The sequence below is a fragment of the Herpailurus yagouaroundi genome, unplaced genomic scaffold (assembly GCF_014898765.1).
Source record: "Herpailurus yagouaroundi ecotype Mexico unplaced genomic scaffold, PumYag 195, whole genome shotgun sequence".
Taxonomy (NCBI): Eukaryota; Metazoa; Chordata; class Mammalia; order Carnivora; family Felidae; genus Herpailurus; species Herpailurus yagouaroundi.
This window is the reverse complement of record NW_024412426.1, coordinates 10,770,626-10,787,653: the sequence shown is the minus strand read 5'-3', so window position 1 is coordinate 10,787,653 and position 17,028 is coordinate 10,770,626. Positions and strand designations below refer to the sequence as shown.

The following is a 17,028-nucleotide window of genomic DNA, read 5'->3' as shown; positions in this document are numbered from 1 at the left end:
GATGACACATTTGAGAGCCAGCAAGACTGACCTGACTGCTGAAAAGGCATTGAGGTCTTGGGAAAATGACTCCATTTTTGTTGCAGCTCAGCTTTCTTATCTTAAAAACTGAGCATCGTACACACCTGGAACTAGGGTAATATTGTGTATCAACTATATCCAAATTAAAAAAAAAAAAAGTTTTTTAAAGGAGCATCATGGTAAAGTGAATTAGTCATTGAGTTAGAAAGACGTTACTGTTTAGTCCTGAGTGCAATTATATATTTTCTAGGAGCAGATATTGCTATATTTTGTAAACCTTTCAATCAAGATTCAAGGGTCAGGTAAGAGGGTATATGTTTTAGGTATTGGAGGACCTTAACTTTATTCTGAGTGGATGGAAACCATTCTGGAATAGTCTGTGCTTTATTTTCTCTGTGCTCTTCTTCCACGGACAAAGATTGAGGGTAGGGTTGAGAGGAAAATAAAAAAAAAAAAAAGAAACCTATAGTAAAATTCTGCCTTTCCGTGGGCAAGCACTTCATAATAGCACTCCAAGGGCCATATTTAATATAAAGTTTTTGCTTGTTTGTTTTTTAATTAATTGATTTATTTTTGAGAGAGAGAAAATGAGTGGGGGAGGAGCAGAGAGAGAGTGAGAGAGTGAGAGAGAATCCCATGCTGGGTTCGATCCCATGAACCACAAGATCATGACCTGAACCAAACTCAAGAGTTGGAAGTTAAACCGACTGAGCCACCCAGGTGCCCCTATTATGAAGTTTTGATTGCATGAAGAAGGAAGCAAGAATATAAAGTGATGCCTGTCTCGGTAACGCACACAACAGCTACTTGGGAATGCCGGAAGTGTGCCTCCAAGTCATTGATCCTTTGTGGGTCCCTCATGTCACGTAGCTGCTGATCAGTATTCGAGAGCTTGATGATCTAGAGATTAGGGCAGTGCCTCAGGAATCCACAAACTGAGATGGAATTTTTCCATGGATTCTGGATGTGTTGTAGGCCAAGCTTTGTGCTCTGTGCTCACTGCCACAGCTCCATGGCAAGAAAAAGCCTTGTTCATCATCCTGCACTGTATAGTACATGTCCCCAAAGTACAGCCGTCTACAAGCTGCTGGGATGGGAATTGGTATTTCTTCTGTAAAACCGATGGGGATCTGGGCTTCAGGAATGGGAGGGAGTATTTCATGAATATTAAGTGGAAAAGACTTAGCGGCTGTGATGCTGTTTTCACCGAGGGCAGCATGGGAAGAGATGACTTTAATGTGGTAGAGAGGAATCAGAATGAAGTACAAAGAATTCTTTAAAACAATCAGGCTGCAGGAAAGTTGGTCCACATCACACACTGTACCAGCTTCTACATCTTACTAGAGGCGTCCTTTCCTATAACTCTCATCAGCCCTCGGTTCTCTAGGTGAGAGAACCCGAGTGTCTTTGTATATATTCATTTTCAACACATTCCTATGCGGACTGAAGCAAAAGAGATCAAATGGGACAAAACCAGGATCTTCTAGCTCTGGTCTTCCCATTTGGATGTGCGTATAAGGACTGGGTTACCCCTGGAAGCCTTCTGGAAAATGCCAATTCTAGGAAGAGATATAGATATAGGAAGTGATTACCCTGGGCTCTGGAACAGAGATAAGATGGTAGAAAAGGGGATTTTCAGGGACTTTTTCTTTCTCCCAGTACTCCCTGACCTTGTGGTGGTGTGTGGGCTGCGTTTGGCTATGTAGCTCTCTCTCTGTTTGCTGTTCACGAAGTATGAGCAAGCCGTCTGTGTTTTTTCTTCATGGCTACAATTTTTATTGCACTTGTCCTGGCAGAAAACTGGGACTGAATTATTATTTACTAAAGTCTTCCCAGACTAGAGGTCTCTGGTTTGAGGCAACTTTTTGTTGCATATCTGTTCAGTTTTTGTTTTGTTTGGGCTTATTTTTTTTTTAATTTTTTTTTTAATGTTTTATTTATTTTTGAGACAGAGAGAGACACAGCATGAACAGGGGAGGGACAGAGAGAGAGGGAGACACAGAATCGGAAGCAGGCTCCAGGCTCTGAGCCATCAGCCCAGAGCCCAACGCGGGGCTCGAACTCGCGGACCGCGAGATCGTGACCTGAGCTGAAGTGGGACGCTTAACCGACTGAGCCACCCAGGCGCCCCGGTTTGGGCTTATTTTTGTTCTGCCGGAGTGGCCTCAGGTAGCTCCGTGTGTACACATGAGGAAATACCCCTTCCTTTCCGTATCTTTTAAAATCATGGGATGAAACATGGCCCGTCAAGGTGTGCCTCTAAACAGGAAGAACACGAAATGTGAAAGAACACAATCTATTAAGTTATAAAGTCCCAAGTAACAAGGCAAGTTAGAGTCACCACAGAAATGCTGTTTAAAAAAAATAATTACCCAGTTATGTAGATAAGAGAAGTAATGAAATCACGATGCACCCAATTCACTTTGCCTTAACTCAGGCGGATAATTTCTTCAAAGGGGACATCTTGTTTTCCCATCAGTTTCTTTGCCCAGTGCTTTATAAAGGGATGGAAGTGAGAATGTTTTGTAAGGAGAGGTTGAACGTTTAGTTAGTGTAGCTTTTGATCCAGTAAAACATAGAACATGTTGATGATTACATTAAAAGGCTATGTGAACCACAGCTTTGCCCCCAGTAAAGTCTGAACCCCAGCTGGTTACAAGACATAGTCTCTTCTTTATTCTGGACACAGCATAAAGCGAACTTTACCTAAACCACATATCATAGACATTTTAATCGGTGTTGTACTTGAGAGATGAGGTTGTTCAACTCCCTCTTCTTACAAACAAGGGAACTGGACCCGGAAGCATTAAATGTCTTCCTCAGAGCCATTTGGGTGGTCTAGTCAGGCTGAAGCCAAAGTCATCCCATTTATTCCTTCAGGTTTCTCCTCATCAGTATTTCTTTTTTTTTTTTTTTTTTTAACGTTTTTTCATTTTTGAGAGAAAGAGACAGAGCGTGAGCAGGAGAGGGACAGAGCGAGAGAGACACACACACACAGAATCCGAAGCAGGCTCCAGGCTCTGAGCTGCCAGTGCAGAGCCCAATATGGGGCTCAAGCTCATGAACCATGAGACCATGACCTGAGCTGAAGTCGGACGCTCAACCGACTGAGCCACCTAGGCGCCCCCTCATCAGTATTTCTTACAGACAGCTGAAATCTCCCACTCTCAGAGGACTAGTTTAATGTTCAAAGTAAGTTTATTACTGCTTGTAGCAAAAGGACATTATGAAAACTCATATTTACGAATCATGTAATATGTAATAGCATTCGTGAGTCTTTAGGTACTTCTGTGGCTCCTTAAATCTGGGAATAGTCAGGACAGTTTCACTACCCATAACGCTCTGCAGTGGCTTCATGATATGCATGTGTTTAGGACAGCCACCAGGAATTTAGGGACTCACGTGAGAGGCTACAGGTGGACCCAGCCCTCATGGAAAGAAATCTGAGTGCATATTTTGGGGGATTTCGTGGACTAGTATGATGTGGCGATGATGTCTTTACATTTCTCCATTCCTCAAAGGGCTACTACCCCCAAGAGTAGGGCCCCTTCTCTTTACTTCTTTCAGAAAAACTCTCATGTCTCTAGGGGAGTTTTGGCAATTCTCAATTCAATTCTGAAAAATTCTGGCAAAGAAGCTACTAAAATTGAGACCTTGATCATTGGAAATAAAAGGGACGTGTTAAGATTAGTTTTCCTCATTCTTTGAATGACTTGAAATGTATTACTCAAAGAATAGCGATTATTTAGTGCCCATGAGATAAGAGCAGTATCACCCCAGTTTTACAGATGAGGAAACTGAGACATAGGGACCAGGCCAAAGCAAACATTTAGTAAATGATCGTCAGGGAATAGACTTAACGTCTGCTGAAAAATCTAACACACTTGCCAAACTACCTACCTCCTACCTCTGAGTCTTACATGTTTTGGGTTTAATTCACCTTTGGCCTCCAGAAGAGCAACGTTTTGAACTTTCCTTTCTCAAAAGCAGGGCAAACATGTCCACCAACAAAAGAAACAAAGAGAGGGTGAAGTCACTGCACATGGCTAAGTTTTGAACGTAACTCTGTTTGGATGATATCATTTGACTTGATGTGAAATATAAACAAACCTTCATCACGGTTTTCCCTATTTTCTCCACTCCTTATTCTAACTGAAACTTTGGTCCTTACATTTACTTAACTTTCCATACAGCCTAAGATAAGACTTGTGTTTCTTTTCCTTCTTCTCTTCCTGCATTAGATTTTCATGATCAACCTCAAGCGCAGAAAGGACAGACGGGACCGGATGTTACGCACCCTGTATGAGCAGGAAATTGAGGTCAAGATTGTCGAGGCTGTGGATGGAAAGTGGGTTGGGTTTTTTGTTGAACCCTTGCAAATGTGGTTAGAGCAAAGTGTCCAAACCTGGGTGACATGAAGAAAATGTGAGGAATAATGCATAACGAAAGAAAATAATGAGGACAAATGCATAACGATCTGTATATCCTGTTGCTTGAGATGCTTGCCATAGCCTGCCTGGGCTGATCACATTTCCCAGGAGTATGGCAGGAAAGTCACAATGGGAACTTGGTTGAATTCCTTCAAGAGTTTTGTTATTGCTTGTGTTTATTATTTTGTTTTATTTTGCTTTCCTTTGTCCTTTTATTTGGCACTAATTTAGTTCAAGGTATAGATTTTTGCAAAATTTACATTCCATGTTGTATGTTAATTTGGCATATGAATGGCTCTAAGGAGTATGGCTAGAAGCTATTGTGAAGTTTCTTATCACTTCTGGAGAATTTCATCAATGTTTCTCAAAATGTGGCCTGGATACCCGTGTCAGAATCCTTAGGGGATGGTTAAGAGAAGAGCTTCCCGAGTCCCATCTCAGGGTTGCTTAATCATGATCTCAGGACTGGGGCTAGGAATCTAAGAAGCCTCAAGGTGATTCTTGAGTAAGTTTGCCACATAAAATATAGGATACTCAGTTAAATTTGTCACAAATATTGCTTGGGCTTACTTACACTAAGAAATTATTCGTTGTTTATATGAAATTTAAATTTGACTGGATATTGTATGTTTTACATGCTAAATCTTGCAACCCTGTTCTTTGGTGCACTAGAGTTTGGGAACCACTGCTTCAAATACCTAAGAGCCCAGGTTTTATTTATAGGCCACAAGGACCAGGGGAAACTAACTAGTTGAGTTGTGAGAGTTCTTTATGTATTCGGCATACAAATCTCTTGTCAGCTATATAATTTGCAAATATTTTCTACCATTCTGTGTGTTATCTTTTCAGTTCATAATGGTGTCCATTGCAACCCAAACGTTTTTAATTTTGATGAAGCCCAATAAATATTTTTGTTGTTGCTTATGCTTTTGGTGTCATATCTAAGAATCCACTGCCAAATCGAAAGTCACAAAGACTTATTTCTATCTTTTCTTATAAAAGTTTTACAGTTTTATCTGTTATGTCTCCTACATATTCCATTTTTGCTCCATTTTGAGTTAGTTTTTTATATGGTGTGAGGTAGAGATTCAGATTCCTTCTTTTGCACATAGTTTGGGCACCCCTGCACCATTTGTTAAAAAGATTATTCTTGCCTCCTTTGAATTGTCTTATCACCCTTGTCAAAATCAACTGGCCATAAATGTAAGACTTCATTTCTAGACTCTCAATTTAATTCCGCTGATGTATGTGTCAATCCATTTTTCAATCCATATACAGTTGGGTTTTGTCGATGCTTTTTCTGTGTCTGTTGAGATGATCATGTAGTCATGTGATCATTTTTGTCTATTGATAAGGTGCATTATATTGATTGATTTTCATATGTTAAACCAACCTCACAATCCTGGAATAAATCCTACTTGGCCATGGTGTACAATGCTTTTTATACATTGCTGGATTCTGTTTGCTAGTATTTTCTTGAGAATCTTGAATCTCTATTTATAAGGAATATTGGCCTATAGTTTTCCTATGATGTCTTTTTCTGGTTTTGGTATCAGTATCAGGATAATACTGGCTTCATTCTTCCCACCTCTTCTTTGGAAGAGTTTTGAAACTTTTTGGAAATTTTGTGAAAGATTGGTGTTAAATTCTTTAGGTGTTTGGCAAAATTCCCCAAAGAAACTAGCTGATTGTGTGTCTTTCTTTCTGGAAAATTTTATTACTAACTCAGCTGCCTTACTTGTTTTAGGTGTATTCAGAATGTCTATTCCTTTTTGAGTCAGTGGTTTGTAACTTTCTAGCAATTTGTCAATTTTATCTAGGTTATCTAAGTTGTTGGCATACAGTTGTTCATAGTATTATCTTATAATCCTTTTATTTTGATAAGGTCAGTAGGGGGTTGCCCACTTTTCATTCCTCCTTTTAATAATTTGAGTCTACCTTTTTTTTTTTTTCTTGATCAGCTTAGCTAAAGGCTATCAATTTTGTTGATCTTTTCAAAGAACCAACTTTTGGTTTTGTTGATTTTCTCTTTTGTTTTTCTATTCTCCATCCACTTATTTCCACTGTAGTCTATACTTTTTCCTTCTGCTTGCTTTGGGTTTAGTTTGCCATTCTTTTTCTAATTTCTCTAAATGGATTATTTAGATCAGATTATTCATTGGAGGTATTCTTTTTTAATGTAGGCATTTATAGCTTTAACTAGCCCTCCAAATACTACACCAAGCCCATCGTGTAAGTTTTGATATGCTATGTTTTCATTTTCATTTATCTCAAAACATTTTTTCATTTCCTTTGTGATTTCTTCTTTGAACCATCAGCTATTTAGCAGTGTGTTGTTTAATTTCACATATCTGTGAATTTTCCAAGCTTCCTTTTGTTATTGACTTTTAAATTCATTCCATTGTGGTTGGAGTACATGCCTTATATGATTTCAATCCTTTGAAGTGTATTGAGGCTAAATTCATGATCTGTATGTTCTTCATGGTTTTTCTTAGAGAATGTTGCATGTGCACTTGAGAAGAAGGTGTATTTTGCTACTGTCAAGTGGAATGTTCTATAGATATCTGTCAGGTCTAGCTGGTTTGTAGTATTTTTCAAGTCTTGTCTTTATTTGTTGTTCTCCTGCCTAGTTGTTCTATTCATTATTGATAGTGGGTGATTGAAGTATCCCTGTATTATGGTTGAATAGTCTCTTTCTTCAGGCTCTCAGTTTTTGCTTTATGTTTTTGCTCTATTGTAAGGTGCATATATATTTGTAATTTCTGTCTTTCTGATGGATTGATTTTTTTTGAAAGAGAGAGAGAGAGAACAAGAATGAGCAGGAGTGGGGGCAGAGGGAGAGGGAGAGAGAATATCAAGCAGACTTCACACCTAGCACAGAGCCCAACGTGAGGCTCAGTCTTATGACCATTAGATCATGACCTGAGCCAAAATCAAGAGTCAGACACTTAATTGACCAAGCCACTCAGGTGCCCCAATTCTTTTTCTTTTATTATAAAATGTTCTTCCTTATCTCTAATAATTGCTTTTGTTTAAAAGTTTATTTTGTCAGGTATTAATATAGCTCCTGCAGCTCTCTTGTGGTTACTGGTTACATAGTATATCTTTTTTCATCCTTTCACTTTGAACCTATTCATACCTTTGAATCTAGCCTATCTCTTGTAGACAGCATAGTTGAATCATGTTCCTAAAAACTCATTCTGCTAAGCTCTGCCTTTGATTGTGGGGTTTGATCCATTCATATTTAATGTAATTACTGATAAAGTAGGATTTATATCTGCCATTTTTCCATTTGTTTTCTATATGTTTTACATCTTTTTATCCTTCTGCTTTTCATTATTGCCTTTTTGTATTAAAAAGATACCTTCTACTCTACCATTTTAATTCCTTTGTTGTTTCTTTTACTACATTTTTTTAAGTTATTTTCTCAGTGATTGCCGTGGAGATTGCAATTAACATTTTGATTTATAGTAATCTAGTTTATATTAATACCAACCTCCTAGAAGAAAACATAGGGAATATGCTCCTAGACATCAGTCATGCCAATGCTTTTTTTGGGTTTTGATGCCAAAAGCAAAAATAAACAAGTGGGACAACACGGCAAAAGAAACTATCAATGAAATGAAAAAACAACCCACCTAATGGGAGAAAATATTTGAAAAATCATCAACTTATGAAATATTTGAAAATATTCATCAATATATTAAAAATTCTATATCTGATAAGGAGTTAATTTCTACAATATATAAAGAACTCATTCAACTCAATAGCAATAGCAACAACAACAACAACAATAGCAACAACCAAACAGCTTGATTAAAGAATGGGCAGAGATCTTAGTAGATATTTTTCCAAAGAAGATGTAGATGGTGAACAGGTACATTAAAAGGTACTCAGCATCGCTAATTATCAGGGGAATGCAAATTAAAACCTCAATGAGATATCACCTCACCCGTATTAGAATGGCTATTATCAAAAAGACAAGAAATAACAAGTGTTGGCAAGGATGTAGAGAAAAGGGAACACAGATGGACTGTTGGTAGGAATGTAAATTGGTGCAGCCACTGTGGAAAACAGTATGGAGGTTCCTCAAAAAATTAAAAATAGAGGGGGGTGGGAGGGAGGGGAGGGTGGGTGATGGGTATTGAGGAGGGCACCTTTTGGGATGAGCACTGGGTATTGTATGGAAACCAATTTGACAATAAACTTCATATATTGAAAAAAAATTAAAAATAGAGCTACCATATAATCCAGCAATTCTACTTTTGAGTATTTATCCAAAGAAAATGAAAAGATGAACTCAAAAATATGCACCCCATGTTCATTGCAGCATCATTTACAAGAGCCAACCTAAGAGTCCAACAGGTGAATGAATGGATGTGGCACATATAAATATATACAATTAAATTTTATTCATCCATTTGAAAAGGAAGCTGTCATTTTTAACAACATAGATGGATTTTCAAGGCATTATGCTAAGTAGAATAAGTCAGACAGGAAAAGACAAATACCATACATATGGTCTCATTTATATGTAGGATCTAAAGAGGAAAAAAAAAAAAACCAAATTCATACATATAGAGGACAGATTGGTGATTCCCAGAGGCAGTATTGGAAGGTGGATGAAATGGGTAAAAGGGGTGGAAAGGTACAAACCTTAAGTCATAAAATAAACAAGTCATGGAGATGTACACCATGATGAGTATAGTTAACAATACAACAATATTGTATTGCATATTTGACAGCTGCTAAGAGAGTAGATCTACAAAGTTCTCGTGATCACAAGATAAAAAAGTTGTAACTATGTGAGGTGATGAATGCTAACTAGACATTGTGTTGATCATTTCATAATATATACAAATACCAAGTCATTCTGGTATATGCTGGAAACCTATGTTATATGTCAATTATATTTCGATAAAAAAAGCAACTTAATTTCAGTGGCATACAAAAACTTAGCTTCTTATATTGCTTCATTCTTTTCCCCCTCCTTTGTTTTATTGTTGCCAAACAAATTACTTCTTTCTACATTATATGCCCGTTAACACAGACTTATATACAGCTTTGATTTAAATCAGGTAAGAGAAGAAAGAGTTATAAATGAAAAACACTTATGCTGTCATTTATATTTACCTATGCAGTTACATATCCCCATGCTCATTATTTCTTTATATGGATCCTTATCACTCTAATTTCCTTTCATGTTGGCATGAGAACTTCTTTGGCATTTCTGGTAGAGATCTGCTAGTGATGAACCCTCAGTTTTTGTTAATCTGGAAATATTTTAATTTATCCTTCATTTTTGAAGGACAGTTTGAATAGATACAGAATTTTTGGCTTTTTCAGGTAGCACTTTCAATAGGTCAACCTACTGCCTTGTGGGCTCCATGGTTTCTGAGAATCAGCTGTTAATCTTATTGAGAATACTATATATGTAGTGAGTCACTTCTCTCTTCCTGCTCACAAGATTGTCTCCACTATTTTTGTTCTTAACCTTTTTTGAAAAAAAAAATACGTCCAAAGGAAAGATACTGTACATAGTTCCTTCCTGTCTTCATCCCCTTTAGTATTTAATGCCATTAGCCACCTTCCTTCATTAGGAAAATACTTTCTCAAAGCTGTCAAAAACCTGGTGATACTTAGAAGTACATTGGCAATTGTGAAGGATACACTATGCATAACATACCTTCTTGTCTTCCCAAAAGCTTGTAATGCTGCCATGACACATTAACCCTGATGAGCTCCTGGGGATTGATGGGAAACCTGAGAAGTCTTCCTCAATGTGCAGAAAGGCTCTGGGGAACATCCGGAACGCTCTCTTTCTGCCTTTTGTGGTGGGGACATCTCAACTTGTTGATTTTCAGACATTGTCTCTCTCATGCAGGGCACTTAACACAAGCCAGTTGAAGGCCCTGAATATTGAAATGCTGCCTGGATATCGAGATCCCTATTCTTCCAGGCCTCTAACCAGGGGTGAAATTGGCTGCTTTCTTAGCCACTATTCTGTCTGGAAAGAGGTAAATAATGCTTGCTTGCTTGCTTGCTTGCTTTATTTATTTATGAGAAAGCATGAGCAGGGGAGAGAGAGAGAGAGAGAGAAAGAGAAAGTAAGTCTTAAGCAGGCTCCGTGCCTAGCGTGGAGCTCAATGCAGAGCTCAGTCCCACGAACCTGGGATCAGGACCTGAGCTGAAATCAAGAGTCAGATGCTCAACTGACTGAGCCACCCAGGTGCCACAATGATGCTTTATTTAGATATGCATTTTTGTAATGAGGAGGAAGGAGAGTGGGACTTTGTAGGTGAGTTTGGGCCAGATATGAGGTGGACCCGTAACTCTTCTAGAAGTATGCTTGGAGGTTTCTGTTGCCTTCTGCCTCTCTCTGACATAGGCCAGCAACAAACAGGCAAGGGTAGCCTTATTGCCACTGGGATGATGACAGGGGAAGATGCCATTTTTCAGGAGGCTACGCTTCTATTGATGCATCCTTACCCTTAGTAGGAATGCCTGGTATTGTACGTATCCAGCATGCCATTGTTTATTAGATGATCTCATACGAGGAGTCACACAGAAATCATATGAAGTGGATCAAGAGGCCTGGACCCATTTTACCCAAGAGAAAATAACTAAATACTTAAAGATATTAAATATCTTCACAAGAAGTGGCAAAGCCAGGACTTGAAACCATGGCTTAGAGAACAGACATTGATGGAGGGAAGGATTGGTGTGTGGGGTCTTGATTAAGGGTCAGTTCCCACAAGAAAAGAGAAAGTCCCTAAAGGAAGGGCCTCTGAATGCCTTCTCTCTTTGAATAACCCAGTCTATGCTATCTTTTTTTTTCTTTAAAATTTAAGTGAAATGTAATAGATATGTATAAAATTATATAGAGCGTAAAATACAGGCCAATGAAATTTCACAAACCGAACAACAATACAGCCATGCTAACTGGTACCCAGATCAAGAAACAGGTTGCCAGCTCCCCAGAAGCACCCTCTCTGTATTTCCTTCAAGGGAACAGTCCCCAGGGATAATCACCATTTGACTTCTAATAGCATAGAATAGTTTTGTCTGCTTTTGTAGTTTTGTTTATATGCATGGAACTACATAGGGTATTGAGGTATATCCTTGCAGTATCCTTTCATTTGTGAGATTCATCTGTAACATTGCGTTTAATTGTATATCATACATTCTCATTGTTGTAAGTAAACACCCCGTTTATGTAACCATTCAGCTATCGGATGGCATTTGCTTAGATTCCAGTTATGAGCTATTACCTACTGTGCTACTATATTCTTGACTTTTTAATATGTATTTACCTAATAAAAAATAGATATTGGACTTCTCATAGGGTATCTTCCCACTGATGGCCTTTACAGGTAATTGACCGCGAGCTGGAAAAGACTCTTGTTATTGAGGATGACGTGCGCTTTGAACATCAGTTTAAGAAGAAGCTGATGAAGCTGATGGATGACATCGACCAGGCTCAGCTGGACTGGGAACTGATGTGAGTGACAAGACAAGCTTATCCTAGAGCACTGAGAGGACACAGTCCTTTCCAGGGGGGCGGCGGGCCCCACCTCCCCAGTTGATAGGAGATACAGCACAGCTTTCCACTTTCCTGGTTTTCTCTCCATAAATGTTCCCAGAAACAAGGAGTGGAGAACAGACCCTGGTTTCTGCATCTACATACTCTACAGGCTGAGAAAGAAACTATGGAAGACGGTTTGCGAGACCTGGAGACTGCCTGCAGGTCAGGGGTCTTCAGATTGAGTGCTCACATGGGAGCACGGCAGAAATCCCACCAGTGAGGCAACAGATGCACGGAGACGTGTGAAAAGAGAGGACGAGGCATTCATTCAAGGGCAGGAGTCCTGTGTCACACTTGAGAGCAGGTTTCCTCTGTAGCCTCTGACAGTATGGGGGCTGCAGGTCAGCCTAAGTGTGCCTCTCTTGGGAAGGGCAGTGTGCAGTGCAGACAGTAAGAGCACTGAGCTGGGTTTGATGGAGGGTCAGAGGCTGCCGTAGGAAAACCAGCTTACCAGGGTAATGCTGGTTCTGAGTTGACATGTAGTCAATGCTTTGGTAGCTGCCTTTGGGAATTAAGTCTCTCTCTTTCTCTCTCTCTCTCTCTCTCTCTCTCCTCTATTTCCCTGTCTCCCTCTCTCTCCCCCTTCTCTCTGTGTCTCTCCCTCTCCCTTCATTTTCTTTTTTAAACCAGATGATACTTTTTACTTCTCTCTAACGAAGCAGAACATTCCCAAGCATTACGTTGGCTTCCCAGCTGTGTGTCAAAGGCAATTTCATCAAATCAAAGCCTGTTCATTTGGAGTGGCAACAGGCAAGCTGTCCTTACTCCTCCCATCCTCAGAGGGAAACTTAACTATGGGCCCAGCTGGAATACTTGTCCTCTCAGGAAACATACCATTCTGAGCCCAAAAGAAACCTAGTGATGGCTGAACTAATCCATGGGGGAATAGACCCAGAAATCAGTACTGGGTAATAAAAAGAGACTGGCTCCCTGTCAGATGTCAGCCATGTGATTAGATTCTGCACTGTCCCTTAGGATCCTTGTTTGTTCCTGTAATCCTCCAGAAGTCCTCACGCCTCAGCCTTTCTGAGTCTATAGCTCTGCAGCCTGTGACTACGCCTCATAGGCATGGAGCCTGGAAGCCATTTTATACTCACATGACCTGCGCAAAGGCGACTTTCACTTAAGCCTCAGAATCAGAGGACTCAACCTGGAGAGTCCAAGGCTCATGACGGGCACATGTCCTTGTCCACTTGTAGTTTAGCTGGTATATTTCTTGGGACCAAGTACCAACAGATCCAAGAAAGTGGAGTGGTTGGCTAAGGATATGGATACGGGAAATGATAGGGATACAGAAACAAAAACCTTTTCTAAATTTCACAGACTGATCAAGTCAAAATATTCCATTTATATCAGTTATATACTATTAAAAATGGCGGTGGTTTCAATATTTTTACCTATTTCTTTCTAAAATGAATATGTCAGGTACAAACTTTACTGAAACTCAAAACATGAAATCTGATAAGCTGTCCACGGCTGCTATGTGATATTTCTCCAGAAAAAGGAAATAGGAAATGGGAAGAGTAAACTAACCCATTGGAATGATCTAGGCAGTGCTGTCCAACAGTAATATAACCTGAGCCACATACATGATTTAAAATTTCCTAGTGATCCCATTCAAATGGTAAAAAGACATTAAGTGAAATTAATAATACATTTTATTTAACCCAACATCTCTAAATATTATTACTGTAATATGTAATCGGTATTTAAACTATTAATGAGATAGTCTACATTGTTCTTTCTACCATCCTTAATATCCAGGGTGTATTTTTTTTTAATTTTTTTTTTCAACGTTTATTTATTTTTGGGACAGAGAGAGACAGAGCACGAACGGGGGAGGGGCAGAGAGAGAGGGAGACACAGAATCGGAAACAGGCTCCAGGCTCTGAGCCATCCGCCCAGAGCCCGACACGGGGCTCGAACTCCCAGACCGCGAGATCGTGACCTGGCTGAAGTCGGACGCTTAACCGACTACGCCACCCAGGCGCCCCTATCCAGGGTGTATTTTATGCTTACAAAACATCTGAATCTAGATGCTAAGTTTTCAACTGCTACAATAAACACCTTCTTGTCCTACTGAAACGATTTTGTTAAAGGGAAAAAATATTTTACACATCTTCAATTTTATTTTAAAATCTCAACTTAAACTACGTAAAATGAATCAGTTGAGTAGAGACTGTCCCTCGGGTCATATCTCAAGTGCTCAGAGGGACTTTCTCTTCCATTTGATGGTACATGAGAGAAATTTAGACTCTTTAGTCTGAGGGGACAGTGGCTGAAAAGATATGGTGTTTGATGTCCTGAGAAGAACTGAGGTGGACATAGGCTCCCTCTACAAACCCCCGGATGTTTGGATAAGAGGAATCCTTTACACGATGAAAGAGATGGGTTAAAGGCAAAATAGAGGAAGTCGGCTTTACCTCAAGGCAGGAAGCAGGCACCTCCTGAACTTGCCCCAGCCAAGTGGAAAACAAACCGATTCCAGACAAAAGTCACGGATCACAGATCTGTGAGTAGACAACGGGAAAGTCGGAATGGCTAAGGGTATATCTTGTGTTGCAGAAGTTGTTTGAAGAGGACAGGACCTGCCTGGATGCTTTTCTCAGAACAAAGTGAGGGCAGAGCTAGGTGTGTGTGAGGAGGAAGCCAGGCAGGCTTTCTTATTCGTTCTCCCCGGGAAGGACCCATTCGGGGCCACTCTGGTTCCCAGGTCTTTTACTGTAGACTGTTTCTTTCCCACAGCCTCTTCTGTCCTGTGTTTACCGCTAGCATCTGGAGAGCTGTCCGAAAAATATCGAAGGCTGAAACTCTGGGGACTCGAAAACAAAAAAAACTCAGGATTCCCACATCTGGCCTTTTTTGTCCATTTCCAACCTCTGTAAACACAGCTGGAAGTCCCAAACCCTCTTTGGGAAGTGATCTGTGAGATCTCGTAGTCTCTCTACAGCTCCAGCCAGGCTGGAACACAGCGCTAGACAAGAGCAGTTGGGATGTTGATAAACGGAGCCAGGAAAACGGCCTCATTCATGGCAGGTGACAGTCACGGTTGGTGATGGGATGCACTTTGTGGCATGATCCATTTAATATAAGACACAGCTGGTCCAAGCTTTCAAAAGTATCTGTAAACCTGTGCCCCGTTCTTATGGATGTCTAATATTCAAACTGGGATTTTCTCCTCCTTCTACTTCCTTTTAGTTATATTGGTAGAAAGAGGATGCAGGTGAAAGAGCCAGAGAAAGCAGTGCCCAACGTGGGAAATCTGGTCGAAGCTGACTACTCCTATTGGACGCTGGGCTATGTCATCTCTCTGGAAGGAGCCCAGAAGCTCGTCGGAGCTGATCCTTTTGGGAAGATGCTGCCGGTAGATGAGTTCCTGCCGATCATGTACAACAAGCATCCCGTGTGAGTCTCCCTGCACTGCCTGCCCGTCCCTTGGGCGCAGCCCTCTCACGTATTCTGCTACTCAGCTTCTCAATAGTGCATGACGTTTTCTAAAGATGTACTGCTTTCCTAAATGATCTTTCTCTCATCATGACCCAGGGGGGCTGACTTGAGTGATTATCCCCTTTTACAGATAGAAAAGATGAGGTGGAAACGGTGAGTTTTGCATAGGGGTCCACTGTCATACCCGGTGTGTAGTTTCACCGGAAATAATATGCTCGGTCCTCTCCTTGTTTTTGATCTTCTTATTTCCTTAAACTCATACACCTGAAGGTGAAGGTCATCTTCCTAAGCACCTCAAGGTCGTCAGTTCATTTCTCAGTCTATCGTATGTACTTGTTGGCCAGGCAGGCACCCTTCTCCTTGCAGAACTCACGGTCTGGTTGGGAATTCAGACTCACGAACAGTCCTCATGATGTATTGTGAGACCCACAATCATAGAGATGAGTTAGAGGCTCAGGGAGGGTGGAGGTAGCCCCTGAGCAGGGCGTCTGTGGAAGAAGGCAGTGTGATGTTCACGGTTCCCACAGCACAGAAGCTTACGCTGACCTAGTGTTTATCAAAGGGCATGGAGATTGGTGGTTCACCTGTCCAGTCTCCCCAATAACCTGTGAGCCCATTGAAACAGGGACAGTCTCACATCTCTGGGTCCTCAGAACCTCGTCCAAACTCTACACATAATAGCTGCTCAATCAGTGATTCCTAAATTCATTAATGGAGCAGGAGACCAGGTTCCAGCCTCAGCTCCTTCTCTCAGTTGCTGGGTGATCTCCTTACTAGATGGGCTTCATTTTAGTGGTTAAGAATTCCTGTCCCGTGTCTTGCTCATTCGGTCTCCTGTACTCAGTAAAGATGGAGCCCCTCACCCTCTTTGATGCAACTGACCTTATACCTACATCCTAGCAGGAATATGGAGGTCAACCATCATCCCTGTTAACGGAACAAAAACTAACACCTATGGTACATGGACTGATTTAGGACCTAAGCAGATGTCCCCTCATATCTGCACAGGAGCCCTGGAGCGGGGGCGGGGGGGGGGGGGGGGGGCGGGGAGAGAAGGCCAAGTCCTCCAACACTTGACACTCACAGGGAGCTGGGCTGCAAAGCCAAGTTGGCATGCCTGCAAACCGACACTGTTTCACTCATCCCACCAGATCTCAGCTAATTTATTCAGATCTCAGCTAATTTATTAATTCAGGAACAGGACATTTGCCACACAGTAATCACATTTATCTATCACTGTGGTCCAACAGAGCTTAGCTCTTAGCTTTTACAGCAAGACCTGAAATCCATCTTTTAAACGAGTTCATCCAAAGACAACAGAAATACCTTGACTGAAGTTTCTCTTTGTGTGTTTGTCTAGGTCATCTGAAATCGTTTAAAGAAACTTTTATTGTGTTTGTAGACTAAACTTTTCCACAAAAGACACAATTTTAAAAACAATCAAAGGCATCCATGACACTTTAAGAGATAAGCAGCAAGGCCCCTATGCTCTTTCCCCCAGTTCTCTAAGTGTCCTACCCCCTCACACACCCCTACTCCTGTTGT

General features: G+C 40.7%; 1 protein-coding gene across 2 annotated transcripts in view; it reads left to right on the top strand.

The window, feature by feature from the left end:
* Window positions 1-17,028, top strand: part of COLGALT2 (collagen beta(1-O)galactosyltransferase 2) — a 46,488-nt gene that overhangs the window by 26,608 nt on the left and 2,852 nt on the right. Inside the window, exons 7-11 of one of the 2 annotated variants that reach the window (XM_040446567.1) lie at window positions 4,263-4,369; window positions 10,336-10,468; window positions 11,825-11,952; window positions 15,235-15,441; window positions 16,844-17,026. In XM_040446567.1, the coding sequence (XP_040302501.1) occupies window positions 4,263-4,369; window positions 10,336-10,468; window positions 11,825-11,952; window positions 15,235-15,441; window positions 16,844-16,862 (594 nt within the window). In that variant the 3' untranslated portion in view covers window positions 16,863-17,026. Of the gene's footprint in view, window positions 1-4,262; window positions 4,370-10,335; window positions 10,469-11,824; window positions 11,953-15,234; window positions 15,442-16,843; window positions 17,027-17,028 lie in introns of those variants that run through there. The other variant, XM_040446568.1, reaches the window with a different exon arrangement.